Genomic DNA, 18,649 nt, shown 5'->3' with positions numbered 1-18,649 from the left:
ATCTGGCATTGAAGGCCAGTGGGGCTTGTGCACAGGAGCTCCATGGGACTGGGGGAAATGGAGACCCCATTCTTAAAAGTTACACACAGACTTTCATGTGCACTGAGTCCCAGGACAAAGCAAAGTCTCCATGGGAATCTGGGTCAAACTTGACTGCAGTTCTTGGAGGACATCCAGGGAAAACAGGGGTGAATGTGGCTTGTTGTGAGGGAAGGACATTGAAAGAAAAGCTCTCGGAAATACTCAGGAGCCCTCTCTTTCTCTGGAGGTGGCCATTTTGGGAAAATCTGACCCCACCTATCAGTCAGCTGCTGAGAAGCCCCAAAGCAAACAACATCCCAGGTAGGATCACAGCCCTGCTCCTCAGTACGGGCTACTTAAAGACCCCTCAGGCACACAGCTGCCTCTCATCCCTTCCAGAGACTAAACCCCACCCACCAGAGGGATTAAAATCATCTCTACCTACCAGGGGGCAGGCATCTGCCCCTCCCATCAGCAAGCCTACAGCAAGCCCCCCAAACCGACTTCAGCCACAGAGGGGAAGACACCATAAGTAAGAGAGGCTACAATTCTATTATCTGTAAAAAGGTCACCACACCAAACCTATAAAAATGAAAAGAAAGAGAACTATAACTCTGGGAGAAAGGAAAAACTCCAGAAAAACAGCTAAGTGAGGAAGAGATTCTTAGCCTCCAGGAAAAAGACTTTAGACTGTTGATGCTGAAGAAGATGCAAGACATTGGAAATAAACTGGAGGCAAAGATGGATAACTTACAGGAAACACTGGCCAAAGAGATACAAGATATAAAACTTAAAGAAGAAGAGATGCAAAATACAATAACTGAAATAAAAAATTCCCTAGAAGCAGCTAACAGCAGAATACAGGAGTCAAAAGAATGAATAAGCGAGGTGGAGGACAGATTAGTGGAAATTACGGATATGGAACAAAAAGGAGAAAAAAGACAAAAGAAATGAAGAGAGTCTCAGAGAACTCTGGGACAATGTTAAACGCACCAACATCTGTATTATAGGGGTGACAGAAGGAGAAGAGAGAGAGAAGGAGACAGAAAAAAATATTCCAAGAGATAATAGTCAAAAACTTCCCTAACATGGAAAAGGAATGACACACTCAAATCCAGGAAGCAGAACGAGTACCATATAAAGTAAATCCAAGGAGGAATACCCCGAGACACATACAAATCAAACTGACCAAAATTAAAGACAAGGAGAAAATGTTGAAAGCAGCTAGGGAAAAGAAACAAATAGCATGTAAGGGAACACCGAAAAGGTTATCGGCAGATTTTTCAACAGAAACTCTGCAGGCCAGAAGGGAGTGGCATGGTACACTCAACGTGATGAAAGGAAAAAACCTCCAACCAAGATTACTCTACCCAGCAAGGCTCTCATTCAGATTTGAAGGAGAAATCAAAAGCTTCACAGATAATCAAAAGCTGAGAGAATTCAGCAACACTAAACCAGCCTTACAACAAATACTAAAGGAATTTCTATAGGCAGAAAAGAACAAGAGAAGAAGGAAAGAAAAAACAGCAGCAAAAACAAATCCAAAGTAATTAATAAAATGGCAATAAGAACATACATATCAATAATTACCTTAAATGTTAATGGACTAAAGGCCCCAACCAAAAGACACAGACTGGCTGAATGGATACAAAAACAAGACCCATATATATGCTGTCTTCACGAGACCCACTTCACTTCTAGGGACACATACAAATTGAAAGTGAGAGGATGGAAGAACATATTTCATGCAAACGGGATCAAAAGAAAGATGGAGTAGCAATACTCATCTCAGGCAAAATAGACTTTAAAATGAAGAATATTTTCAGGGACAAAGATGGACATTACATAATGATCAAAGGATCAATCCAAGAAGATGATATAACAATTTTAAATATCTATGCACCCAACACAGGTTCACCACAATATATAAGGCAACTGCTAACAACCTTAAAAAGGAGAAATTGACAGTAACACAATAATAGTGAGAGACTTAAACACCCTATTTACAGCAGTGGACAGATCAACCAGACAGAAAATAAATAAGGAAACACAGGCCCTGAATGACACATTGATCCAGATGGACTTAGTAGATATTTATAGGACATTTCATCCAAAAACAACAGAATATACATTCTTCTCAAGTGCACATGGAACATTTTCTAATATTGATCACATCCTGGCCTACAAACCCAACCTCAGTAACTTTAAGAAAATTGAAATCATATCAAGCATCTTTTCTGACCACAACGCTACATGACTAGAAATCAACAAGAAGAAAAAAAACTGCAAAAAACACAAACAAGTGGAGACTCAACAACATACTGCTAAACAACCAATGGATTACTGAAGAAATCAAAGAGGAAATTAAAAAATACCTAGCAGCAAATGACAACAAAGATACGACACTCCAAAACATATGAGATGTGGCAAAAGCATGTTCTAAGAGGAAAATTTATAGCAATACAAGCCCGCCTCAGGAAACAAGAAAAAGCTCAAATAAACAAGCTAACTTTACATCTAAAGCAGCTCAAGAGAGAAGAACAGACAAGACCTAAAATTAGTAGAAGGAAAGAAGTCATAAAGATCAGACCAGAAATCAATGAAATAGAAACAAAGAAACTCATAGAAAAGATCAATGAAACGAAAAGCTGGTTCTTTGAAAAGATCAACAACAATGATAAACCCCTAGCCAGACATATCAAGAAAAAAACAGAGAGGACTCAAATCAATAAAATTAGAAATGAAAAAGGAGAAGTAACAACACACATCACAGAAATACATAGGATCATAAGAGACTACTATATGCAACTACATGCCAATAAAACGGAAAACCTAGAAGAAATGGACAAATTCTTAGAAAAGTACAATCTTCCAAGACTAAACCAAGATGAAATAGAAAAGAACTTAAATTGAAACGGTGATTAAAAAACTTCCAACCAACAAAAGTCCAGGACCAGATAGCTTAACAGGTGAATTCTATCAAACATTTAGAGAAGAGTTAACACCTCTCCTTCTGAAACTATTTTAAAAAATTGCAGAGGAAAGGATATTCCCAGACTCATTCAATGAGGCCACCATCACCCTGATACCAAAACCAGACAAAGATACCACAAAAAAAGAAAACTACAGGCCAATTTCACTGATGAACATCGATGCAAAAACCCTCAACAAAATACTAGCAAACTGCATCCAACAATACATTCAAAGGATTGTACATCATGATCAAGTGGGATTGATCCCAGGGATGCAAGTGTTCTTCAATATCCGCAAATCCATCAGTGTGATACACCACATTAACAAACTGAAGAATAAAAACCTTATGATCCTCTCAAGAGATGCAGAAAAAAACCTTTGACAAAATCCAACACCCATTTCTGATAAAAACCCTTCAGAAAGCGAGCATAGCGGGAACCTACCTCAACATGATAAAGGCCATATATGACAAACCCACAGCAAACATCATTCTCAATGGTGAAAAGCTGAAAGAATTCCCGCTGAGATGAGAAACAAGACAAAGATGTCTGCTCTCACCACTACTCTTCAACATAGCTTTAGAAGTCCTAGCCACGGCAATAAGAGAAGTAAAAGAAATAAAAGGAATCCAAATTGGAAAGGAAAAAGTAAAACTATCCCTATTTGCAGATGATATGATACTATACCTAGAAAATCCTCAAGACTCTGCCAGAAAACTAAGAGCTCATCCATGAATTTGGCAAAGTCACAGAATACAAAATTAATATGCAGAAATCGATGGCATTTCTATACACTAACAATGAAAGAGCAGAAAAAGAAATTAGGGAAGCAATCCCATTTACTATCGCATCCAAAAGAATGAAATACCTAGGAGTAAACCTACCTTAAGAGACAAAAGACCTGTACTCTGAAAACTATAAGCCACTGATGAAAGAAATCAAAGATGACACAAATAGATGGAAAGACATTCCATGCTTGTGGATTGGAAGAGTTAATATTATCAGAATGACTATACTACCTAAGGCAATCTACAGATTCAATGCAATCCCTATCAAATTACCAAGGACATTTTTCACAGAAATCGAACAAAATATTTTACAGTTTGTTTGGAAGCACGAAAGACCCAGAATAGCCAAAGCCATCCTGAAAAAGAAAAACGGAGCTGGAGGAATCAGGCCCCCAGACTTCAGACTACACTCCAAAGCAACAATCATCAAAACTATGTGGTACTGGCACAAAGACAGAAATGTTGATCAGTGGAACAGGATAGAAAGCCCAAAATTAAACCCATGCACCTACAGCGAACTAATCTATGACAAAAGAGGCTAGAATACACAATGGAGAAAGGACAGCTTGTTCAATAAGTGGTGCTGGGAAAACTGGACAGCCACATGGAAAAGAATGAAATTAGAACAGTTCCTAACAGCATACACAAAAATAAACTCCAAATGGATTAAAGACCTAGATATAAGACCAGACACTATAAAACTCTTAGAGGAAAACATAGGCCAAACACTCTCTGACATAAACGTCAGCAACATCTTCTCAGATCCACCTCTTAGAGTATTGACAACAAAAGCAAAAATAAACAAATGGGATCTAATCAAACTTCAACGTTTCCGCATAGCAAAGGAAACCCTAAACAACACAAAAAGACAACCCAAAGAATGGGAGAAAATCTTTGCAAGTGAATCGACTGACAAGGGATTCATCTCCAAAATTTGCAAAGACCTTCTGCAGCTCCATACCAAAAAAACAAACAATCTCATCAAGAAATGGGCAGAAGATCTAAACAGACAGTTCTCCAAAGAAGACATACAGATGGCTGAGAAACACATGAAAGGATGTTCAACACCACTCATTATTAGAGAAATGCAAATCAAAACCACTCTGAGCTACCACCTTACACCAGCCAGAGTGACCATCATCAAAGAGTCTACAAACAATAAGTGCTAGAGAGGGTGTGGAGAAAAAGGAACCCTAGTACACTGTTGGTGGGATTGTAAATTGGTGCAACCACTGGGGAAAACAGTATGGAGATGCCTCAGAAAACTAAAAAGAGAACTCCCGTTTGATCCAGCCATCCCACTCCTGGGCATCTATCCAGAGAAAACCACGACTTGCAAAGACACATGTACTCCAATGTTCATTGCAGCACTGTTTACAATAGCCAAGACATGGAAACAATCTAAATGTCCATCGACAGAGGAGTGGATCAAGAAGGCATGGTACATATACACAATGGAATATTACTCAGCCATTAGAAGGAATGAAATACTGGCATTTTTAGCAACATGGATGGACCTAGAAACTATCATGCCAAGTGAAGCCAGCCATACAATGAGACACCAACATCCAATGCTTTCACTGACATGTGGAATCTGAGAAAAGGACAGACTGAACTTCTTTGCAGAACAGATGCTGACTCATGGACATTGAAAAACTTATGGTCTTCAGAGGAGAGTTTGGGGGGTGGGAGGATGTGCTTGGGCTGTGGGATGGAAATCCTGTGAAATCAGATTGTGATGATCATTATACAACTACAGATGTGATAAATTCATTTGAGTAATAAAAAGAATTTAACTGATGCATTTAATAACAGATTGGATGATTGGATATAGAATTAGAATAGTGAAATGAAAATTTATATCAAATACCTATACAATGTATAGAAAGCATAAGTAAATGGAAAGTAAATAGAGAATAAGAAGTGTATGAGATAGTTTCAAAATGTATAAATTATATAATTTTTGTTCCAGTGTCAGGGACAGGCACAAGCAATATTTGTAGAGATAGTGGATAAAATTTTCCATAGCTTTGAGAGATATCAACTTCAGATTAAAAAATATAAATAATCCACAATCAACTTAAACACAAGGATAACCACTTTCTAGTCAAATTATTGCATATAAAAAAGATGAGCTAAAATATAAAAAGAATAGTAAATGATAGATATCATATCAATAGTTATATTTTAAATGGATAAAATATACCAAGTACAAACCTAAAATTATAAGACTACATTGAACAAAAATTTTATGATTCATACAAAAGACATCTTTAAAGAAACCAGAGCTCTGTCATTAGAATAGGAAAAATAAGGTAAACTATGCCTAAGAGTAATACAAAGAAAGCTGTGATCAGTATAAAGATCATTAAAAGTAAACTAGAAGTAAAGAATTTTTAGTGCTTAAGAGAGGTTCATATGGATCAGTCCAAAGGAAAAAAATCATAATTCTAAATCAGTGTGCATACAGCAACATTTCTTTAAAATGTATATAAATTTCAAAAAGTGTTCTTTGGAGTTCCCGTCATGGCTCAGTGGTTAACGAACCTGACTAGCATCCATGAGGACATGGGTTTGATCCCTGGCCTCGCTCTGTGGGTTAAGGATCCGGCCTTACTATGAGCTGCGGTGTAGGTCTGAGACTCAGCTGGGATCCCATGTTGCTGTGGGTGTGGCGTAGGCTGGCTGCTGCAGCTCTGATTCAACCCTCTAGCCTGGGGACCTCCATATGCCACAGGTGTGGCCCTAAAAAGACAAAAAAAAAAAAAAGTTTAAGACCTGTGCACTTTTCCATTATCTGCTATATTTCAATACAGTTTATTAAAATTAAAATGTACTTATTAACCTTAGGGACTTCCCATCGTGGCTCAACAGAAATGAATCCAACTAGTATCCATGAGGATGCACATTCAATCGCTGGCCTCACTTTAGTGGGTTAAGGATCCGGTGTTGCTGTGAACTGTGGTGTAGGTTGCAAACACATCTCAGATCCTGCATTGCTGTGGCTGTGGCGTTGTAGGCTGGCAGCTGTAGCTCTGATTAGACCCCTAGGCTGGGAACTTGCATATGCTTCAGGTTCAGCCCTAAAAAAGAAAAAAAAAATAGACATGATTCTTTAGAAGTTCCCATGTGGTGCAATGGGTTAAGCATCAGGCATTGCCACAACTGTGGCTCAGATTGCAACTGCAGCTCGGGTTAGATCTCTGACCTGGGAACTTCACATGCCTCAGGTGTGGCCAAGAGAGGGAGAGAGAGAGAAAAATAAATGACTCTATCAAATTGGTATAATCAGAAAATCAGAAGTATATACAATCCTAAAGTTCAACTAGAGCATCTTTTCCCCTTTCTTTTCCATCCCTGCCATGATCTCCACAATATGTTTTAAATTCTAGAAAGATGTTAAATTCCCAATATCCTGAAGCAGGCTGGCCCTCTCAGAAATTTTAACACCTATGCCTGTTGGAACATTCTTCTTCACACTAAATATTTTCCCTTATTTGATTTCAAGTAACCTACTTAGTCAATGACTAAGTTTGGAATGATTTTTGTTTTTTTGGTTTTATTTTATTTTTTGCCCCCTCATAGCTAGGAGCTATGAGAAACAGAAAACACTCATGGTACACAGTCTTGTACTCCCAATCTCTCACCATTTTTTGGGCACCATAAATTAGAAAAAACATTATATATGGATCCATGAGGTTAGAAAAACACAGAGTAAATATGCGTAATTTAAGTACATGTTGGTTATAAAAACTGGTTGTATTTCATGGGAAATTTATGATTGGTCATAAGTTGCAGAACTCAGAGGTAATGTAGAATTTTTCTTTCTGTGTCTTAACCATCCTGTGCCTTCCTCCTCCCCATTTTTACCATCACCACTATGTGCCTAGCTCACATCACGCCAGTCTGCATTCAGATGAGAGATTATGTTGAAGTTTTAAATAAAGTTCTCCAGAGCAGGTCTGTCTGTGTTCACATCATAACTCCTTCACTGAATGACCTTGTTCCAATCCCTCAGACTATATTTCACAGTAAAATTAAATAGAAATAAAATTCACTTTATAACAACAATAAAAAATTATAAGCATCAAAAAAGTAAAGTATTAAAAATTCTTGGCACATGAGAAACACTAAGTAAGCATAGTAATTATTTTTATTAGTGAATGACCTCATAGAGGGACTGCTTGTCTGTGGTAATTTTTTCTCTTTAACCTTTAGGATCTTGCCAGTCCTTTTGCTACAGTGAACTATAAATGCATTCCCTATTACTGGGGGTTGAATTGAACAAATCTAATGTAAGATATGTATGAGGCTCATAAACTATAGTCATAAAGCCAGGGGAAAATGCTAGTTCACTTAAAATAGATAAAAACTACAATTTAATGAAATCACTCTTTACCTCTCTGTCATATTTATATGAGAACTTTTTATTCTCCTCAGGTGTCTAGCTCCAAAGAATATTATATCTGAGCTTCAAATAGGCTTAAATACTTCATAAATATTATGAAGACATCTTTACATGCTCACATTTCTCATGAAAGAAGTCTCAGTTAACTATCTCAGTATCAGCAATAATAATTTCAAGATCTAAGAATCAGTCTTGGTTTTCTAAATGATCACCTATTTCTTTGGCAATATCTTATGAATTATAGTTAGCCTCAGGTACCAGAATATAAAAACAACCTAATGGTTTGGAAATCTATCTCTCAAATTCTCATATTAAAAAAAAAATCATTTGGAAGTTCCCTTGTGACACAGTGGGTTAAGGATCTGACATTGCTGCAGCTGTAGTGCAGGTCTCAACTGCGACCCAGGTTCATTCCTGGCCTGGGAACTTCTATATGCTGCAAGTGCAGCCAAAAAAAAAATTAATTAAATTAAAAAATAAAAATTCCTCTTGCAACTGACTCTTACATAATTCCACCCAAGAAAGCATAAATTGTTATATCGTATTACAGATGATACAGGTTAGGTGATCTACACATACTCTCAGGACAAAGTAGTTAAAGAATGAGAACTTTTTGTCACAGTGTGTCTGGCACATAGCAAGAGCATAATAAATAGTTATTTATTAAATAGGTGAATCTAATATCATCAATTAACAAACATGCTATTTATCCTAAATACAAGAGACATAGAGATCAGCTATAGAAGAGAGGCAAAGATGGTGAATGAACTTACAGAATTATTAGAACTAATTTCAGGTCATAAATAAAGGTAAGGGGAAAGCCTTTGTATTCACAGCTTTTCATGATCTCTCCAAAGCCATCGGCCAATGATGAATCCAGATCTCTCTGCGAACTTAATATTTTCATGTAAAAAATCAAAGAATGGAGTTCTCTTGTGGCTCAGTGCACCTGGAGTTGTCACTGAAGTGGCTCGGTTCACAGCTGTAGCATGGGTTTAGTCCCAGGCCTGGGAACTTCCACATGCGGCAGGTGCAGCCAAAGAAAAACAAACAAAAAAAATTGACATGAATACTACCCTGTGAATTTTTATTTGTCAGAATATGAGAAGTTAAGGATATTGTTGTCTTTGCAAGATGTATTTTGCTGTCTCCCCCAAAATGCATTTTTCTGAGAGAAGTTGTCACATAGAGACACAAAAAACTGCCTTCTAAATCTCCCACAATCTTAAGATCATATATATATTAGCAATAATTTCTTACAAGCTGTACATATTATACAGCATAATCATGGGCATTTTAATGTTTGAAATATTACTATTTTGTAGTTTATAATATACTGGATAAAATGAGAAATATTTCATTATTTTCTCACATAAAACAGAGTCAATCTATATTCTCTGGAGAATTTACTTTATTAATTTTATAAATATTTATTGAGTTGGAAACTGATGATGCTGCAAATAAATATACCTCAAAGAAATCACACTGTGATGGAAATAGATAAATCAGAAGTTCCCACTGTGGCTCAACAGGTTACAAATCCAACATTGGCTCTGTGAGGATGTGAGTTTGATCCCTACAGCTCCAATTTGACCCTGGCCTGGGAATTTCCATATACCACAGATGTGGCTATAAAAAGAATAAAGGAAGGGAAAAAAGAAATAGATAAATAAACATATTACATTATAAACATAAGATAATTTTCAGTGATGACAAGTACTACATAGGATATAGTTTAAGAAATGTGATAAAGCCTTTGAGAAAGAAGTGTTCTGTGAAAGGGTGATTGGGGACTATGTTTCCAAGAGGATAATATGTAAGCTGAAACATACATTTTAAGTAGAAGTTTCCTAGGCAGATATTTGAAAGAGTATTCTCCAAGCAAAGGAAACAGCGAGTATAAGGGCTTTAGATGAATGTTTGATGTGCTATAAAGGACATCTTGACAAGCAGGATCTTCTGAGACTTTGCATTTTACTACCATGTGGCAAAGGAAGTAGGGAAAGTGGTTTTGTGGGAGGAGAAGAACAGAGCAAAAATAAGGCTTATCTTAGGAGGGAATAGGTTGTAAGATCTAGGGAAAATTATACTTTATACACTGTGCCTCCTATTTCATTAGGTGACATCTTGTTCCAGTGAACCTCAAATTGAATGGTGGCCTTACCTGCAGTTTCAAAACAAACTGCAGTAGCATTACAAGTTAAAATGTAATGACATTGTGGTATAAAATCATCATCTGGGTCCTGCTTATGGACTGTGTCAAGCCAAACATGAGCAGTGTCAATAACAGGCTGTTAAGTTAGAGGGACTAGCTAGAAAGATAGGGGTTTCTTTGTTTTTGTTTTTTGCTTTTAGTAAAAAGTTGACCAAATTACAGCAGCTTTGCTCACAGAAATCTGTGGCCTTTGGCAGGAAAAATCTACATTGTAATGAAGGAATGGAGATAGAATCTAATATAGGAGGCCAGGTCACAGGCTTATGATCCAAAAAATAAAGAAAGAAAAAGAAATTAAAAACTAAGAGAGTAAGAATAGGTTGAAACATAAGTGCAAAGACAGCTTACCACAAGGCTATGAAAGGGGAGGAGTTGGAGGTTTCTTTTATAAGATGTTGATTTGATTCTGATATCCTAGGTGACCTTGACAATTTCAGGAGACCTATAGGAGCAAATGAGATGATTGCACCAAAGTTCAAATGACTAAAAAGTAGCAAACATGAACATCTCCAATTTTCTGTGGGAAAATTCGTTGTGCCTTAACAGAGTTTACTGAAAATAGATATTTGAAACTGCTAACTTGATGCTTTTCATTATTTATTCTTAGCACCTGAGTATAGCCACTAATCAGAAATTTGTTTATTTTGTCAAGATATATGTTATTCCCTGTTATATATATATATATATATATGTATATATATATAAACACACACACACACACACACACACACACACATACATATATATCAGGGAAAATGTAAGATCTATCTCTTAATTTCAATGTTAAAAATATACCAGGAAAGACATTACCTCCTGAAAACCAGACTGCTTTAAAGGACATATCGTAATGGAATTACTTTTGTAAATTAACATGTGTTTCTGTGGGGAGTGAGTGTAGGCTAGGAGGAAATGGAGAATCCAATCAGGTAAATGATGACATATAAAAATTGTGTTATCTGTTGTCTTCATAGGAGTCACAGCTGAAGGCAATGAAAGAGACTGTACAACTCTGCCTCTCAACGGTTTTCCGTGATCAGCCTCCTCCCCCTTTGAATTTCTTCAAGCCAAATCCAACTCAGAAGTCCATTCCATTCAAACCAATTCAAACTACAATTGCAGAAACAAGGACAGAAAGCAAGGTATATTTTGTTTGTGCTTTGAAGAGTCAAATCATGTAAGGTACTTTATAGTTCATTTTATATGATCATCACAGTGAATCCAAGTGAGATCTCAAATTCTTTGGAAAATCAGGTAGTAAATGGGAGATAGTAACCCAGTTTGTAAAGTCTCTGTAGTCACTTGGAAGATGTTGGAAAACAATTTTTCTTCAGTACAGAGACAGCTGTGCATTAGGATTGTCATTATTATTATTTTACCATAGTTAAAAGATAGTACCTTTTATTACATTCCAGTATATACCAAAGGTTTAATTTGGAAAATACTGTCTCCTAGGGAATAACTATCATCTTTACAAAAGTGGACACATTTTTCAAGAATTAATTCTGTAGTTCTCAACACTTCTTGTACATTAGAATTACTTGGGATACTTGTAAAAAAAAAAAAAAAAAAAAAAAATCTGATGCTTGAGACTCACTCCAGACCTGTTAAAACAAATTCTTTCTGGTTGGGCTCCAGTCAACTTTAGTTTTTAAGAGCTCGCTATGGGGATTTTGACAGCAACTGACTTATAGAAATCTCCCTCCAAATCCCTACCACCACCCTACTTTAGACAGGATGAAGGGGCCTTTCAGTTCTGCTTTTGTTTCAATCATCAGAACTTTCAATTTCCAGGCTCTACTCTTAAATCAGTCTTGACAACCTGAAGTAGTTATTGAAGAAAGGAGTTCAGGGTCAGTCAGTATATTTGAAGGTGCTGGCTCTCTTATCACTTGCCTTGGGATCACTTGCTATTAAAATAAGTGTTACAGACACCAGTCCAACTTCTAAAGCAAATCTGTAGTGGGCTGGGTCGGGGGGGTGGGGGCAAAAAAACCTGAGAGCCACTGTTAACAAATACCTAATGATACATTACATCTGGGGCTCTCTTACTGCTTATTTCCTTGATTCCTTATATTTGGGTGAAAACAGGATACCCTTCACCCAAATATAAGGAAAATTGTAGATTAGAGACAAATTGTAGATTAGGGAAATACTGTTTTCAGGACAAAGAGTCAAAATAAAGTAAAACAAAGTAAATATTATAATATTCTGTTTTTACCTGTAACTAGTAGATTTCTGGACAACACAGATTAATCTGTATAATTTCAAGTTTCTCTGTCAAAATCATTTAAAATATGTATTTCCATTTTATATTATTTTGTTTTTATTTTGTGCTGAAAGATCTCAGAAATTTTAGACCGACATTTTTCACCTTTGTATCTTTCTGCTCCATCTTTGAAAACACTAGGTCTAGAGTATTTTTTAAATTTAACCAAACTTGGGGAATAAATTTGCATAATATTGTTTTTTTATGTGTAGGAAAAATTCTGGGTAAATTTACTGAAACTGGCCATTGATTAAGTAGTTACCCACACAATCTCCCTCACCTACTGTTGTGGTCTGTGCACTCTGATAAGAAGAGAATTTCCAGACTCATATCAGGGTGAATAGAAAGAATTTATTGAGCATGGCAAGATGGAGAGAATGTAGAGTTTATTGAGATAAGAGATGTTGCAAGCCCAGTGGGATGATTTCCTGATGATCTGGGAGAGCCTACATGGGGCGCTTGGTCCTGTCTGTTTTTATAACCCATGTAATGCCGTATACTCACTGACCTGCTGATTGGTTGGGGAAAGAGGGGTCTTATGATACATTTACTGGTTGGTTGGGAGAATATAAGGGCCCTATAGAAGTAGGGTGAGCAGCAGGCCACATACCTTTCATAGTAGGGGGTAGGAAGGAGTAGAGCAGGCCACTCAAGGTGGGGGAAGGGGCATTACAATGAAATGGCTGGGGCAATGGTAAGGGTCTGGTAATTCTCATCTCAGCCAGAGCCTTTTTTTTTAAATGTTTTATTATAGTTGATATATATATATACACATTTTCCCACATTATTCTCCATCGTGCTCCGTCACAAGTGACTAGATATAGTTCCCTGTGCTATGCAGCAGGATCGCATTGCTTATCCATGCCAAATGCACTAGTTTGCATCTGCTAACCCCAAACCCCCAGTCCATCCCACTCCTTCCTCCTCTCCCTTGGCAACCACAAGTCTCTTCTCCATGTCCATGAGTTTGTTTCTTTTCTGTAGATAGGTTTATTTGTGCAATATATTAGATTCCAGATATGTGATATCATACGGTATTTCTGACTTCATTTAGTATGAGTCTCTAGTTTCATCCATGTTGCTGCATATGGCATTAATTTGTTCTTTTTTGTGGCTGAGCAGTGTTTCATTGTGTATATATATCATATCTTCTTAATCTATTCATCTGTCAGTGGACATTTAGTTTTTTTCCATGTCTTGGCTATTGTGAACATAGGGGTACAAGTATCTTTTTCAATGAAAGTCTTGCCCTAATATATGCCCAGGAGTGGGCTTGCTGGGTCATATGGTAGTTCTACACTTATTTTTCTGAGGTACCTCCATCCTGTTTTCTATAGTGGTTATACCAATTTATATTTGGCCAGAAGCTTTGAGTTAATTCTCCTTGAAGGGGCCTTGAAGCTCAGCACCTACCAGAAAGCCACATACTGCCTCCTCTTCATGTTAGCCTAAAAGAAGAGCAAAGGCTCAGCCTTGTTAAGTCCAGTGACTTTAGGTAAAGCACCTTTGTAATTTTACGGGCACATTACACTTATCACCAACTCAGATTACATTTATTTAAGCCCATTATTAAAATTGGGCTCTTTAGTACCTTGAATGAGTGAAGGAAATTACTGATTGTTTACTCTAACTGATTTACTGCTAATAAATATTGTCCTGTCATTGAAATAAATAGTAAATATTTATTATTTCTCTTGGCTAATGACAAAAAAACCAGAAAGCATTTAGATACATGTGGTTTGGAGATTGCTCATTTCTCAAAACAAAAACAAAATAACAGGAAACTCTAATTAAGATAAAGTTCAATAAATCTAAGCTGATGTACTACAGAGCATTCTGTTTTATTGATTATCATTAAAAGTTTCTCTGGCATTTATGTTTTGCTCATATCCTTTATCTTTTCAATAGCAGTGGAAATTGTATTTTATGTGTATGTGGGGCTTGAATCTCTATATGCAGGTAACATTTGAAAACCATGAATAATATAAGGTGACATGAGCTTTATGTCAGAGAAGCAAACTTTTCAGTCATGGAAGATCTTTTCTCTAAATACAAAAAAAAAAAAAAGTAGTTTTAAATGAGGACATTTAGCTGCTAAGTCTTCAGAGTTGGCTAATTATAGCCACTGTGATATTATGTCCCTTTCTGGATGCTATGAGACCATCACGTCACTTAATCTCTCTGCACCTCAGTTTCTCAGTGTTTTTCTTGGAATGTTGTGACACGAACATTACAAATCATATTTTTTTCTTATTATCTGTGATATGTGTGATATATGGCTGTTCCCATCTGCTATTTTTTTTTCTTTTTGTAATCTTCAACTCTTCTTTGAAAAGAGAAGGACATTTGAATGGCTTTTCCTAAAATCTGTGAAACATGTCCAAGTAAGCAATTTTCAGCTCACATCTGAAAAAAAGACAAAATAGGCCCAATATGTCATTTTATTTTGTCCTCCAGATGATTGGATAATGCAGACAAATTTTTATTGCATCGTGCATGTGTGTGTATATGTGTATATATGAATATATATATACATACCTATCAATTGTGTATATATATGTAAATATATATATATACACATTCACTGTGGACTTTAAAAGATACAGATTTCATTAGATAGGGAGTTCAATATTATAAGAATTTATTGACAAAAACTTAAATGCTAATTTACATATTAGTAAATTAGCTTTTTTTAATTTCTGGAGCATGTCTGCTACATAATCTTTTAGTCCTACGGCTTAAGTTTCTGCTGAGGAAACTCAATCAGGTTTTCTAGCCTCCTTTCCTTCATTGCATTCTCCATAGCTATTACGTCTGCTTCTCTCTGATTTGAGTGAATTTTTTTCTTGCCTTCCCAGTTAGGTTATTTTTTCTATTCTCAGTGTTTATTATAATATTCTAATAGCACAGTGTTAATTCTTTGTGGTTCTTGGTCACACCTGGAATACAGCGATGGCTGCATACTCCTCTCCCCTTAAGGGAGATAGGTATGCTTAGCTCATGGATTTGCTCTATCTTATCAAGTATGTAGAGCAGTGTTTCTGGTGAATTGAACTGAAATGACCACACTTGCTACATTTCTGTTTTAGTGACCTCAGGATGCTGTAATAAAATGTGATGGACTAAACAATAGACATTCATTTCTCACAGTTCTCGAGGCTGTAAAACCCAAGGTCAGAGTGCTGCAGGGTTCCATGCTTAATGATGACCCTCTTCCTGGATTGTAAACAGCCGTGTGCTCACATGGTCTTCTCTACATGTGTTTGCATGTAGATAGAGATGAATCTCTATCTCTCCTTTTCTTTATAGGGACACTAATCCCACCATGAGGGCCCCACTCTCATGACTTCATCTAAACCTCCAGAAGCCTCCCACCTCCTATTACCATCACATTGGAGGTTGGGACTTCAGCATAAGATTTTGTAGAGCACAAACATTCAATCCATAGCAGTGCCTCTCTTCTCATTGGACATTTCCCTTATAAGTTAGACAATTTATATTATTGAGTGTTCATTCAGTGCCTCGTATTCAACTGATTTATTTTCCATCTGTATGTCAGGACTACGCTCATCACTGAAGATGCAAATTTGAAAGGGCACAACCCTGACCTCTTGGAAATTTCAGCTTAATTTTTCTATAAAGAGAAAAGAAAAAAATTCAAAGAGTGTATAGTTGATCAGGACTCTTTTTTTTTGGTATTTGTAATTCCATATTCCAAGTGGCTTTAATTAAAAATAAAGATGAAGGAGATACTTAGATGCACATGAAATCATGTCTTTGCTAAAAGATTATGTTATTTTATTATGTAGAAAATATCATTCCAATAGAGAGATAAAGAGCAAAGGTATGAACTAGGAGATCTGATTTTAATTTTGCATAAAATGACTCTAACCAGAATAGAAACAAGCAACCCAGTCACAGTCTATTTCACCAATCCAGGCAGATGACAGTGACCTGATCTATGGTGCTGAAATGGAAATGGTATTCTAGATGTAATTGAGGCACAGAACTGCAATGACGTTGTGATTAAGTGAAATGCATGAAGAGAGAAAATGAAAATCAAGAATAACACTCAGTGCTTGTATCCATCTGCTGTGACACAACAGACCAGAGAGTTGTTTGTTGTTGCTGTTTGTTTGTTTGTTTTGTCATGCCACTTCCTGGGCCAGGGATTGAACCCCCACCACAGCAGTGACACAAGCCACTACAGTAACAATTCCATATCCTTAACCCACTGAACCACAAGAGAACTCCAACAGGAGCTTTTATTGGAAGAACCCACAGTGGTTTGTTTTATAGCATGCTAAGTGTTAGATGTCTTTCACACAGTCAAGTGACCATACCCATTAGAGGTTTATACACTTGAATCTGGAACTAAGGCAAGGCACCTGAGTGGAGAGAAGGGGTTTGGCATCATCACCATGGACAACAATTAAATATTGGAAATTGGTTAAATTACCTGAAGAGACAGTGTAGAATGAAAAGATGGGGGGGGGTAACAGAGGACACTAGGCAAGAGGAATAACTTGATCTTGGTTTTATGTGTAGTCTAATAGGTGAAATGCTTAAATGCTTATAGCAAAAGTGTACCCCTTTATCTTTTGTTGAACTACACTTCATTTTGTAGGTGAGCTGAGTACCATGACTTTTCCATGTCTGTTTTACTAGTACAAGAAAACAGAATATGTGTATCATTGTGTATATTTAGGATGGTAAATATGCCAGTGGCTTGCTGGAGATGGCTCATACCTGCCTGTAAAAGCTGATTATTAAATTTTCAGAATGTGTACTAATCAGCTCATAAACACAGCCATTATTAAATATTGCCTATATATACTTACAGTTAAGTAAATACTGCTAAAAACAAGTGTAAATATCAAAACTACTAGTTGATGCTACTATCTCTGAATAGACTATGTCTTGAAGATATTATATCTTTTGGTTCCATATAGTGCAAGTACTGTATGATGGTGTTCTACTGATTTCTCTAACTTCATGTTCAATGATATCCCCTTTATAGATTGAAATTGGTAATACTTATACAATAGAAATTGGCAAATACTACAAATCGGGGTCCTCCTAACCCCTAGAGATAGTGAATAACATGCTTTTGTCTGTGTATATGAGTGGTTGTATGTTTGTGTGTGTATGTGTGTGTGTGTGTTGAGCCTTTAAGATAGGCCTACTGGGCATCATTAATAATATACAAATAATACATGATCAAAATATTTATTTTTGTCTTCCATCTGTGTGGTAGAGCTAGATGCATAGTAAGTGCCAAGAAAAAGCAAAATAATTATTAAAAATCTTGTATAACTAATGCCACATTCTGGTAAAAAATATTTTTATGTATTCATTGTACTGTTTTACTTATATTCATCTTATTATAAAATATTAAATGTGACTTTAGGAAGTTCTCTAATACTAAGCAGGTTAAGGATCTGGAATTGCCACAACTGTGATGTGGGTTCAATCCCTGGCCCAGGAACTTCCACATGTCTCACATGCAAAAAAAAAAAAAAAAAAAAAAATTTAAATGGGGGACAAGGAACATATTACCAAGCAGTCTACAACTTTTAGATGAATAACATGAGTTATTAATACAGTAGCATAATTGGTATTTATAACTGCATGATAGGGAGTTTAAAAGCTAGGATTCCCTCTATACACCAGTGTGATGATATTTACTCCTCAGAATTTCTGGGAGGATTAAACAAGATGAGAAAAGTGCTGGACAAAGCCAATTCCCAGGCTCCTCCCTTCTCTCCTTTTCCCCCAGGGCTGATATTGCCACAGGACGGGATGCAAAGGAATCTGAGCTAAGAAGGCAGGGCCCCTGCTCCTCCCAGCCCTGGTTGATCTGCCAGGACCTGGGCCGCTGGTAAGAAGATGCGGCTGTGCCTGCGCCAAGCTCTCAGGGGTCTCGTGCCCCAGGGAGATGGAGACTGCCAGGCTGTTCCCTCCTCCCCACCACAGGGT

At 36.8% G+C, this 18,649-nt stretch overlaps 1 protein-coding gene across 5 annotated transcripts in view; it reads left to right on the top strand.

Moving 5' to 3' along the window:
- LUZP2 (leucine zipper protein 2) overlaps positions 1–18,649 on the top strand; it is a 532,880-nt gene that overhangs the window by 434,855 nt on the left and 79,376 nt on the right. For all 5 annotated transcript variants that reach the window (XM_085011621.1, XM_085011620.1, XM_085011622.1 and 2 more), the window contains exon 9: positions 11,376–11,543. In XM_085011621.1, the coding sequence (XP_084867747.1) occupies positions 11,376–11,543 (168 nt within the window). The remainder of the gene's footprint in view (positions 1–11,375; positions 11,544–18,649) is intronic.

Source organism: Sus scrofa, chromosome 2 (genome assembly GCF_054392235.1).
Source record: "Sus scrofa isolate SSC_HxYL_T2T_F1_AM1 chromosome 2, Sscrofa_HxYL_maternal_Yorkshire_Landrace_v2.0, whole genome shotgun sequence".
NCBI lineage: Eukaryota > Metazoa > Chordata > Mammalia > Artiodactyla > Suidae > Sus > Sus scrofa.
The sequence above is the reverse complement of the archived record's forward strand: the minus strand, read 5'-3'. Positions and strand labels throughout refer to the sequence as shown.